Here is a 12,855-nt window from a genome sequence, read left to right on the forward strand (position 1 = left end):
ACCATAAACTCACATTTTTCTTTTTTAATTTTTAATCCATTTTTTTCCAAAATATTAAAAACTTGTTCAACAGAATTTAAATGAGAATCTAATGAATTATTTTTAATTAAAATATCATCATAAAATATTAATACGCCTGGTACGTTTTTAAATAGATCCGTCATAAATTTTTGAAAGATTCCCGGACTAGATGCCAGGCCATACACCAGGCGATTATATTTAAAGAGTCCCCGATGTGTATTAATGACTGTGTACTCTCTTGAAGCCTCGCTAAGAACCAGTTGGTTATAGGCTTGTGATAAATCCAATTTGGTAAAATAGTTATTTCCACTAAGATCACTAAACAGATCATCTACCTTGGGAACCGGGTATCTGTCGACCAATAAAGATTTGTTGAGTGTTACCTTGAAATCAGCGCATAACCGAATCCCGCCATCCGCCTTCCTTACTATGACCAAAGGAGTTGCCCAGTCCGAGCGCTCCACCGGCTCGATGACGCCAGCGCTCAGCATGGAGTCGAGCTCGGCGTCGATGCGAGGCCGCAGTGCGTACGGCACGGGCCGCGCTCGATGGAACACAGGTTTAGTGCCGTCACGTACATGTAAATCTACTTCACGTCCAGTATATTTGCCCAATGTGCCATCGAAGAGGTTCTTATGCCTGTAAATGATATCATTTAACAACTTAACTTTACATACTTCCTTCTCTTGGACATGATGTACAGTAATCTTAGGAATTTCAATATTTAATTCTGATATCCACTGTCTACCAAGTAAACTAGTCGTGCCATTATCTATAATGTATAAATCCAATAGTTTTTTTTGTTCCTCGATAATCTACTACTACCTCCACATATCCTAGTGGACGTATGACCGATCCATCATAGAATCGTAACCTTAAACGGCACGGTTTCAATATTAATTCGTTAAACATTTGCCTATAAGTACTAACACTGATACAAGATAAAGCCGAGCCCGTATCAACTTCCATATTTAATTCTTTTTTATTAACTAAAATACGCATACCCACCGGCGAATATTTGTTTAAAGACATTTGATACATCGGCTCGTAGTCGTCCGCGCTGTCCTCGTGCTCGCTGTCCCCGGGCTTGGCCCGCTCGGGGCGCTCGGCCAGCCAATGCGTGTGCGCCGCGCGGCCTTCCCTGCCGCCCGCGCTCGCACCCGCGCCCCTGCTTCGCCACCCGCTGTGCACTCCTAGGCCGTTTGCGCGACCTCGAAGTGACTTTCGACCGCCGAAGCTGTAATGCCCCCGCTGTATTGATGCCTTCTTCCCACACATTCTTTGCAAATGGCCTTTTTTCTTACAATAGTTGCATTCAAATTCTTTGTATCGGCACTCGACTGCCCTATGCTGGGTACCACCACACACTGTACAATTCTTCTCTTCTATTTTGTGAATATTTTCAGCCGATTCTTGTTCACGCTTTTTCTCAACGGCCCCGGCATCCCGCTCGGCTGCCTCTAGAGTACAAGCTAATGCCACTGCTTTTGTGTAATCCAAATTACCCTCAGCAAATAATCTTTGCCTACTTATTTCACTACGAAGCCCACAAACAAACTGGTCTCGGAGATTTTCCTCCAGTGTAGCTCCAAATTCGCAATAACGTGACATCTTCTTCAACTCTGCTACATACTCCGCTACTGTCTCTGTAGTTAGTTGTTGTCTTTGCCGAAATCTAAACCGCTCAGCCAGTATAGATGGTTTCGGTTGCAGATGTGCTCGCAATGTTTCCACAGCTTCTTTATACGTAAGTGTTGACGGCTTCTTTGGGCTTGCTAACGTCGATAGCAACTCGTAAGCCTGCTCACCGATGAGTGCAATAAACGTCGGTAATTTAAGTTCGTCCGTTATTTTATTCGCCACAAAGTACATCTCCAAACGATCCACGTACGCGCACCAATTGCCATTCTTCACATCAAATTCACGCACTTTCCCCACCGACATCTTTAAATGTTAATATTAATCGTCCGATAGTATTAAATTTTCCTCGTCGCCACTACTAAATAAAAGACATGTGTGGTATCACGGAGCATTTATTGCACTGACGCACAAGCAAGTTATATCTAGATACCTTCAAATACAATATCAACTTATGTCGGTACATACTTGTCAAAAATAAATTTGTGATAAAATATTTGAGAATGAAATAACGTGTGCAAATATCTTGGACCGTTACAATCGACCCCAAAATTATACACAGGTGGAAAGGCAACGTTCTTGAAACCGGAGTAGAATTTTCACCACTCACAATTCTCAAATGTTTTGAACATAAGGTCATTATAATATATATTCTTCTTTTTTTTTACCGAAGAATATTCACAAAATATTATTTTCTCAAACACAAGGAAATATGTATGCCAACCAAGGGAATATCAGAAATCACCAAAGCAAGCTTGGAGCTTCTTACTTTTGCAATGAACAACCAATCTCAATCAACCAGATTTTGACAATGATCTTAATAGGAAACAGGGTATGAAACTGCCAACTCTAATAGTAATGGTTATCCACTCAGATTAATCCAATCTTCCGATTATTTCTGAATTGATTACGTAACATTCCCACGAATCAAGGTCTAAATATATATAACGGTGAGACAAAGGTGCCCATGTACTAAAAGTTTTCTCAAAACTTTAGAGCAACCCCAATACTTCCTTGGAGAATGTGCAGTGTATAAGTTATCGTCTTAGCTTTGACTTGCTCTGTGGCGGCCTGTGCGGGACACGGGTTTGTCTGAAGACGCGCCTTAGTATCCCATATGCACGAACTATAGGTTCGAAGGATTAAAACACCAGTCACCACTTTACTGTCTTTTATTGTCTATGATAACTGTCTATAAATCAATCTAGTCTATATCACTATATATAATATAAAATTGTTTAACTATTCCCGACACTTAAAACTGTTCTGTACTATTGGAATAAAACTCACACACTATGAAATAGTTCCAATAGAACTCGCACACTATGAAAATAGTTCGAATAGAACTCGTACACTATGAAAATAGTTCGAATAGAACTCGTATACTGGAACTATTACACTGTAATTTGCCCGCACTGTTCGATGTCGAATTCAAGTCAGAACTTACTCTGTATCTATAACTGTAAAGTATATTTTATGCACTGTCTATTTATTCACTATCACTATTTACTGTATTAAATGCACTGTCTATTATTCACTATTTAGCTCGCACTATTATTTTCCTCGGGCTGTTCGATGTCGAAGTTAAGACAGAACTAACTCTGTATCTATAACTGTAAACTATATTTTATGCACTGTCTATTTATTCACTATCACTATTTACTGTATTTAGCTCGCACTATTATTTTCTCGTACTGTTCAATGTCGAAGTTAAGGCACAACTAACTCTCGGAGCAAACATTTCGTCTATATATACGGAATCCATCTGTTCCAGAATAGTCCCTCTTTCTCTAGTGTTCGCATTGTAGAGCCATCTAGCATTTTCGATCTGTATTGATTGTTCTAGAAACCGTAGGGAGACATCTCGGAGCGAGTAGCGACATCACTTAGTGTTACTATTGGCGATACGTCAATGTAATGTCAATATTCGTCAATATAATGGACATTGACATACGTCGTAATTTTGACACTATTAACTAGATGGCATTACTGTCTGATGTGCTTTTTACTATATGTTTGCGTTAAATAGTTGTAAAAAGATGGCGCGACCTGTACTGTTTGAGATTTGATATATGATTTTAAGTTGTCGCGTACACGGCCCCTGTGGCGCAGCGGTAGTGCGGCTTATCTGTGTCACCGGAGGTCCTGGGTTCGAATTCCGGCCAGGGCATGATGAGAAACGAACAACTTTCTCTGATTGGCCTGGGTCTTGGATGATTATCTATATACGTATTTATTATAAAATACAGTGTCGTGGAGTTAGTATCTCGTAACACAAGTTTCGAACTTACTTCGAGGCTAACTCAATCTGTGTAATTTGTCCCGTAATTATTCACTCACTCACTCACTCACTCACTCACTCACTCACTCACTCACTCACTCACTCACTCACTCACTCACTCACTCACTCACTCACTCACTCACTCACTCACTCACTCACTCACTCACTCACTCACTCACTCACTCACTCACTCACTCACTCACTCACTCACTCACTCACTCACTCACTCACTCACTCACTCACTCACTCACTCACTCACTCACTCACTCACTCACTCACTCACTCACTCACTCACTCACTCACTCACTCACTCACTCACTCACTCACTCACTCACTCACTCACTCACTCACTCACTCACTCACTCACTCACTCACTCACTCACTCACTCACTCACTCACTCACTCACTCACTCACTCACTCACTCACTCACTCACTCACTCACTCACTCACTCACTCACTCACTCACTCACTCACTCACTCACTCACTCACTCACTCACTCACTCACTCACTCACTCACTCACTCACTCACTCACTCACTCACTCACTCACTCACTCACTCACTCACTCACTCACTCACTCACTCACTCACTCACTCACTCACTCACTCACTCACTCACTCACTCACTCACTCACTCACTCACTCACTCACTCACTCACTCACTCACTCACTCACTCACTCACTCACTCACTCACTCACTCACTCACTCACTCACAAACCAAATAATAAAAATCGTAATATACCGTTGGAATTAACTTCTAATATTGACTCATGCCCTAATGAAGCTGAAATACTACTTAAAAATAATGTCAGCATTTGCAGTTCCAAATTTAAATTCTTAAATATTGACCCTACTGACATTATTAACTGTGTCGATGGGTGATCGGGACACAAGTAAAACAAGTACGAGCTGTGTTGTAACTAACTTTTATTTGATTATAAGGGAACTTATATACTAGTAATACACGTCACCCTCCTAAGTGGGTGGTTGGATGTTTACATTTAATAATAAAAATAAAATATTAATTCAAATAGCGGTGCCTCAAAAGAGTACCTAACATTCCGATGTACGGATCTTAAATATAAACAATAATGTTTTATCAACTATGCCTTATAAGGACTTGCATGCATTCCAAACTATGACATCATAATATAACCAATGTCTTTAATATTTAATTTATTATATCTTAAGTGATACCTATACTACATCTCCACCGATTACAAAAAAAAATATATGTATGTATATATATATTTTTTTTTTATTATCATTATTTTTTTTTTTTTTTTTTTAACTAGTACAATTAGTATCGGGTATATATCTCTTAGTACGATTCTTATGAACTACATCTATCTTGCCATTTTTTATTATCTCTACATTTGGACTTAACTCTCTCACAACTTTATATGGACCTGAAAATATGCTAGTAAACTTATTTCTATTTTCATTTCTTATAAGTATGTCATCATTTGGTTTATATACTGTTGGCTTAATATACTTATCATACTTTTCTTTTCTTACAATTTTAGACTTAATTAAATTTTCCCTAGCATCTCTTTGAGATATTTGAAGCCTATAACGAAGTTCCATTGGATAATTTTCATGATTATACAGAGGTTCAATCTGAGATGTTAAATTACTAGGTAGGTTACACTTTTTACCAAATACTAATTCAAATGGTGTAAATTTTGTCTCAGTATGAACTGAAGTATTGTAAGCGAAGCACCAAAATGGTAGCCACTTACTCCAATGTTCTGGATTATTATCAGTTTGTATTCGAAGATAAGCGCCAAGACTTTTATGGGTGTTTTCTAATGCCCCAATACTTTGATGATGATATGCTGTAGATGTATTCTTTTTTATTTGTAACAAATTGCATACTTCTTGAAAAATAGTTGAAGTGAATTCGGAACCCCTGTCGGTTGTTATCATTTCTGGAACACCATAACGTAGTATAAAATTACTTACTAGAGTTTCAGCGATTTCTTTTGAACCTTTCGTCACTAATGGGTAGGCTTCAATATATTTCGTTAAGTCGCATTGAAGGGTTAAAATGTAAGAAAAGTTCTTTGTATCTGTGTCTAAGGGTCCAACAACATCTAAGAAAATTTTCTGGAATGCAGTGCTGGCTGTGGTTGTGATAGTCATAGGTTCCTTAGTATACAAAGAAAACTTTTCTTTTTGACATTTAGAACATTTTTTCACAAAATTTTTAATATCGTCTTCTAGTCCTATCCAAAAATAACGTCTTTTTATATTGTTATACATTCTTTTAATCCCTGCGTGACCGCTAGTGGGTAGTAAATGGAAATCATTTAATATTACCTTCTTATCGTCTTTATTTTCTACTCTTGATACATTTTTTAGTATACATAACTGTGGACTAGTCCAATTAACATCGTTTTTTATTTCATTAGCTAGCTTTTCTACTATCATTTTATTGTTATTATCTTTAATAACAGTTATTTGATTTATTTTCCATTTTTCACATGCTATACCAAGTTCCTTCACAAGGGTATCTCGTACCTTTTGCTCTGAGGAAAGTGGTTTAATATAAAGAGTATTTTGATTTTTAACGTATGTAAAATTTCCTAGTTCTTGAATATCATAGTTTTTACTGCGCATTAATGCTTTTATTTTTCTGAGCTCAGTAACGTTTAGAAAACGTAATTCGACACATCCATTTATTTTGGAGTTAATATCTACAACTTTCGGGTGATCAGTCCTACAGTTGTTCTCCTGATTCATATTTTGGCTCGATTGTTTTGCCATTCTATTTCTCATTGCTCTCGTCATGACATTTATACATTCATTCATTTCTTTTAAATCTTTAACAGTGATTTTCGTACGTGATAAAGCATCTGCCACTATGTTTTCTTTTCCTTTTATGTACTCTACAGTGAAATCATATTCTTCTAAAAGAAGTCTAAACTTTGTTAAACGACTAGAGGGATCTTTCATGTTAAAAAGATAAATTAAAGGTTTATGATCTGTTTTTATTTTAAAATGTGTACCATATAAATATGGTCTGAAATATTTGATTGCCCATACTATAGCAAGAAGTTCTTTTTCTATGGTAGCATAATTTAGTTCAGATTTATTTAAACTTCGGCTTGCAAAAGCTATTGGGCGATCGTCATTATTTGAAAGAACCGCACCTATAGCATATCCTGATGCATCTGTTTGTAAAATAAATTCGTTGTTTTCACTGAAATTTGGATATTGCAATACCGGCGGGGAACTTATTGCTTTCTTTAAACTACAAAAAGCATTTTGGCAATTCTTGTCCCAATGAAATTTAATATTTTTTTTACTTAACTGGGTTAATGGGTAAGCCTTTTCTGCGAACTTGGGTATAAATTTCCTGTAATAATTTGCCAAAGCAACAAAACTTTTTACCTCTTTTTCGTTGTTTGGTGTTGGGTAATTACGAATCGCTTCTATTTTGCCTGGATCTGGTAAAATTCCTTCAGCTGTTACTACATGACCTAAGTATAGTAGTTCCTTCTTTAGGAACTCGCATTTTACTGGATTTAATTTCAAGTTAACTTTTCTTAATCTTTCAAGAACACTTATTAAATTACTATTATGATTTTCTAAATTTCGGCCGAAAACCACTATATCATCTAAATACACGAAGCATTTTTCGTACGTTAAACCTGACATAGCTAATGTTATCATTCTGCTAAATGCACCTGGGCTAATTTTTAGACCCATAGGTAATCGAGTCATTTGATACTGGCCTGAGCAAAACGCTGTAAATTTTCTTGATTCTTTTTCGAGTTCCTGTTGGTAATAACCAGAAAAAAGATCTAAATGACTGAAATAAATAGAACCAGATAAGGAATCTAATATTTCGGTTATGTTAGGCAGAGGGAATTTATCATCCTGGATCCTGTCATTAAGTTTTCTGTAATCAATAACAAGGCGCCATTTCTTTTCGCCCGATGGATCAACTTTCTTTGGTACTAATAATACGGGACTAGACCATTCACTTCTTGTTGGTTCTATTATTCCATCCTTTAACATTTTATCTATTTGTTTATCTAATTCTTTTTTTTTGTGTTTGTGGCAACCTATAATTTTTTGTATATACTGGATCAATATTTGGTTTTAATTGTATCGACTGTTTACATAATGTTGTGACGGTTAATTTATCATTTGGTAATTGAAAAACATCGGCGTATTTGGCACATATTTTATTTAATTCCTTTTTTTCTTCCGTATTTAAATGATTGAAATTCAACTGAGTAAACAACGTTTTAACTCTATCAGCATTAATTTCATTAGGTTTTTCGAATTTGCAATAATTGTAATCATCAAGGTCGTGTACTGTGGTATTTATTTTGTCTAATTTTATTTCTTTATTCGTAGTATTTAAAATTAAGATAGGTATTTTTCCATCAATAGGTTTGGCAATAGTGCTAGCGATAAATACTCCTTCATTTAATTCTTTAGCACAAACTACACAATCTTTATTTATGTTACATCTCACATATACAATAGATTCTGAACGTGGTGTTAATGTGTAACATGACTTATTCTTTAATTTTAACGTTATAAATTTGCGATTATTCAATGCAATCGAAATTGTATCTGTTTCATAATTAAGTATGGCTTTATTTTTGTATAAGAAATCATGTCCAAGAATGCCTGTTGTAATACATGGTAAGGAATTGAAAACATAAACCTTTAGAGTAATAACGTCATTCCCTAATTGTAATCGTAAATAAGTATATCCTATTGCTTTTATATTACCTCCAATTCCACAGATTTGTAAATCACTAAAATGCATTTTTATGTTATGTTTCTTAATATATTCATATTTAATTGCTGATATCGTGGCTCCTGAGTCAATCAACCAAGTGTTTAAGTTACCATTACAATATAACTCTATAGTCATTGAATTGCCGACTGTAAATATGTGATTATTATTCACGAAAAAACTCATCAAGTTGTAAATTCTCTTCACTATTTATATTACCTGATGTACTACTAAGCATGTTAATATTTCCCGTATTTTTATATGTATTTTGATGATTGCTCCTATTGTTTTGATATCTATTGATACCTCTATTAATACCTCTATTGTATCCACTTGAAGTATTTCTTCCCCGGAAACTTTTTGATGCGTTATAACCTCGTTGAAATTTCTGGTTATAGCGCATATTATTACTGTTATTTCGATTTGTAGTAGTATTGAATGTCTTATAATAATTTCCCCTGAAATTACCTCTCTGTTGATTATTGCCTACTGCATGACGATAGGTTCCTCTATGTGTGTTATTACGATAGAATAAACTTACACCTTCAGGTGCTCCTGGTGCAGTTGTTTCTTCATCTACTGCTGCCTGAATGGCATCTTTAAGGGAGTCAAAATTTCTAGCTGCGATTATGGTGCTAATCCTACGATTTCGCAACCCATCAGCAAATTTTTTTATTGCCATTTTCTCATTAATTGCTCTTAATGTTTTATAGTCATCGGAATTACCATTTGCTTGTGCAATTGTTAATTTAACGAAAAGTTCTGATAATTCTTGTCCAAATTCGGAAATAGATACACTATTTTGTCTTGCGTTATGTAATTTTGTTTGTACTGCGTTAGCACTTTTTTTTGCAAGTAAATTACTCTTCATATCATTCAACAATGCGACAATAGTAGGATAGTCATTATTTAGTTTTAGTTTCGCGGATTGTGTTAACCTGCTTTTTAAAATAAATTGTATCAATTTTGATATACACTCCGGTTTAGTTAACATTGAGCTATAGTACTCAATATTATCAATTAATTGTTGAATAGCTTTTTCATCCTCTGTCATTACAGGTATTAATCCTAAAGCTGTTTTAATATTAAAAGTTTCCATGTCTTCTTGATTCTTTTCAGTAAATAAATTTTTAATGTTATCATATAAATCTATGTATATTGCACTTACTTTATTAATGTTTTTTACTACTTTTTCGTCAATAGTACCAGATTTTATAAGATCACTATAATTTTTAATTAATTCATTAAATTTTAAATAATTTTGTTCCACGTCTTTAATTTTTATCTCTAAATTCTGAGTTTTACGTCGTGCTGGTCCCAATTTAATTAAATACGTTCTAATATCTTTTAACCCTTCAATTAACTGTTCTATATCTGCCATAGATCTTACTCACTTTTATAAAGTAAATTGATGATACATAATATAAGAACATAATTAATGAATATAAAGGCTAGTTAATATACTTACAATTTATATCACCTAGAGTCCATAGGTGCACTTTTCACACGCACTTTAACACTTTTCACCACTCAGCATATGTGCTGTCTCTTTCCCACACGATTTTCCATATAAATAATAACTTTCCCTCGTAGATTACGGACATCTGGGCTATACCTTTAGTCCCATCTTCAAACTCTACGTCCAATAGTCTAGAAATATCCGCAAATATTTTTGCTGTCATATTCTCGGGACTCCACCGATAGTGACCTTTTTGTCCTTCCACATATGTTACTATCGCTGTGCGCCCTTCTTCCTTGGTAACGTTTGTGCCTTGACAAAAGAGATTATACGACTCACACAATATCTTTATTTCTTCTTCTACGGCCTTAATGTATCTTTCCATTTTAGTTTCTTACTTGTTGTTTAAATATTTCTCCCTGTGCACGTTTCTCAATTCTTTTGTTTAAACAGGTATTGATATAACGAATCAATACAAAAATGATAATTAGAAATCCAGCAACTACCACAATACAGAGGTATAAATTTATATTATTAAGTCCTTGGCTTAAATAATGTTGCTCAATTAAATTGTTTTTTCCCAATTGAGTATAAATCTCGGGAGGTGTGCTAGAGGCAGGCGGGACTGGAGCAGTTTGATGATTCCCCATCGTAAATTACATATCGAGATAGATTGGAATTTAGTCGTATACTATATTTGGAAGGTCCTCTCAGATTCGAGCTAAGTAACTGGACGCGCGCGCACTGGCAGGGTCGCCATGTGTCGATGGGTGATCGGGACACAAGTAAAACAAGTACGAGCTGTGTTGTAACTAACTTTTATTTGATTATAAGGGAACTTATATACTAGTAATACACGTCACCCTCCTAAGTGGGTGGTTGGATGTTTACATTTAATAATAAAAATAAAATATTAATTCAAATAGCGGTGCCTCAAAAGAGTACCTAACATTCCGATGTACGGATCTTAAATATAAACAATAATGTTTTATCAACTATGCCTTATAAGGACTTGCATGCATTCCAAACTATGACATCATAATATAACCAATGTCTTTAATATTTAATTTATTATATCTTAAGTGATACCTATACTACAATTAATACCTTTAAAGAACTTAATCTGAAAAAGTCTGAGGATTATTGGGGTATGTCGGCTGTTGTGATATGTCATATTATAAATATTATAGCTGGGGACTTAGCATATATATTCAATAATTGTGTTGACCAAGGGATATTTCCAAATTTAATGAAGTATAGTAAACTAATTCCATTATTCAAGAAAGGTGAAAAATCAGATCCTGGTAATTATAGACCAATCTCAATTTTATCAATTTTGAGCAAGGTGTTCGAGAGAATCATGCTTAATCAAATGCAGCGTTACTTTAAGTCTAATAAATTATTTCATAGTCAGCAATACGGCTTTACTGAGGGGAAATGTACAACAGATGCAGGTGTGGCTCTTGTCACTCATATTCTCAATGCATGGGAAGACTCACAGGATGCCATCGGAGTGTTTTGCGATCTGACCAAAGCATTTGATTGCGTAGATCATCGAACTCTTCTGCTCAAGCTTGCTCATTACGGGTTCGATACTGCTGCCGTTGAACTAATCAAATCATATCTTAGTGATAGATTTCAGACGGTAGATTTAAATAATACAAAATCGAAAGGAGCGACGGTAAAAATTGGGGTACCGCAAGGTTCCATTTTGGGACCTTTTCTCTTTCTGATATATATCAACGACCTGCCTTGCATGATTGAGAAACAGACAGGCATCGTATTGTTTGCAGATGATACGTCACTAATTTTTAAGATGAAGCGCCGTAGCGAAATCTGTGAAGATGTGAATAGCACTTTAGCCGCCATTTTTAACTGGTTTTCAATCAACAACTTACTGTTAAATGCAAATAAGACCCAATGCATTAATGACATTTCCCAATGTGCGGCAGGCAAATGTGGATATTAGTATAAGTAGTAAAAGATTAGATTTTGTTGATAGTACTACTTTCTTAAGAATAACATTAGATTCAAATTTGAAATGGCATGCTCACATTTTAAAACTTTCTAAAAGGCTTAGTTCTGCAGCATACGCTGTTCGTCGTATTAGGCATTTGACGGATGTGGCAACTGCTAAGCTAGTATATTTTAGTTATTTTTTAAGCATAGATAAGCATAGAACTCCTTGGAAGTGACTTTTTTGTTTGTTTCTATGCCTGTTTCACGATGCACTTGTTTTATATTGAAATGGTATCCGTCCTCTCCGTGCAGAAATATTAATGGATATTGAATAGCATCATAGGAACGGTGTGCCTCTGCAATGCGTTGTAGTCCTTTTCCTCTTCGTTGTACAATTATGTCACGGCTTGTATTTTCATTGTCTACAATTACGATGGCAACTTCATCTATCTGAGGTGCATTACATCTACGTTCGTGCTCTCCAGGTGGTCTTTTATCGGCTCGAATTACAATTTTATAGTCATCAGACATCATGCGGTCTAATGTTGTTTTGAATATGTAAATCAATTGATTGTATTTGTGTAAGATCTTCTGTACATTTCGGATTATTTCGCGACTCAATCCATTAAAATTTGTGCATCGTTGATCAATTTCTTGTTCTTCATTTCCGATGAAATATACTTGCAGAAATTTAAAGTCTTCGTTAGGCATTGGCAGTAACGATCCTATTTTGT

General features: G+C 35.4%; 1 protein-coding gene across 1 annotated transcript; it reads right to left on the minus strand.

The window, feature by feature from the left end:
* Window positions 1-537: 537 nt before the first annotated feature.
* On the minus strand, window positions 538-2,034 carry LOC132904238 (uncharacterized). Its single transcript, XM_060954159.1, has 2 exons — window positions 1,030-2,034; window positions 538-660 (listed from the first exon to the last, which is right to left on the minus strand). The coding sequence occupies exons 1-2, from the start codon at window positions 1,963-1,965 to the stop codon at window positions 655-657; spliced, it is 942 nt and encodes a 313-aa protein (XP_060810142.1). The 5' UTR covers window positions 1,966-2,034; the 3' UTR covers window positions 538-654.
* Window positions 2,035-12,855: the final 10,821 nt, after the last annotated feature.

Source organism: Amyelois transitella, chromosome W (genome assembly GCF_032362555.1).
Source record: "Amyelois transitella isolate CPQ chromosome W, ilAmyTran1.1, whole genome shotgun sequence".
Classification (NCBI taxonomy): domain Eukaryota; kingdom Metazoa; phylum Arthropoda; class Insecta; order Lepidoptera; family Pyralidae; genus Amyelois; species Amyelois transitella.

What these genes read in the sequence shown, in the direction of transcription:
- LOC132904238 (XM_060954159.1), bottom strand. Translation starts at nt 1,965, where the DNA reads ATGTCGGTGGGGAAAGTGCGTGAATTTGATGTGAAGAATGGCAATTGG.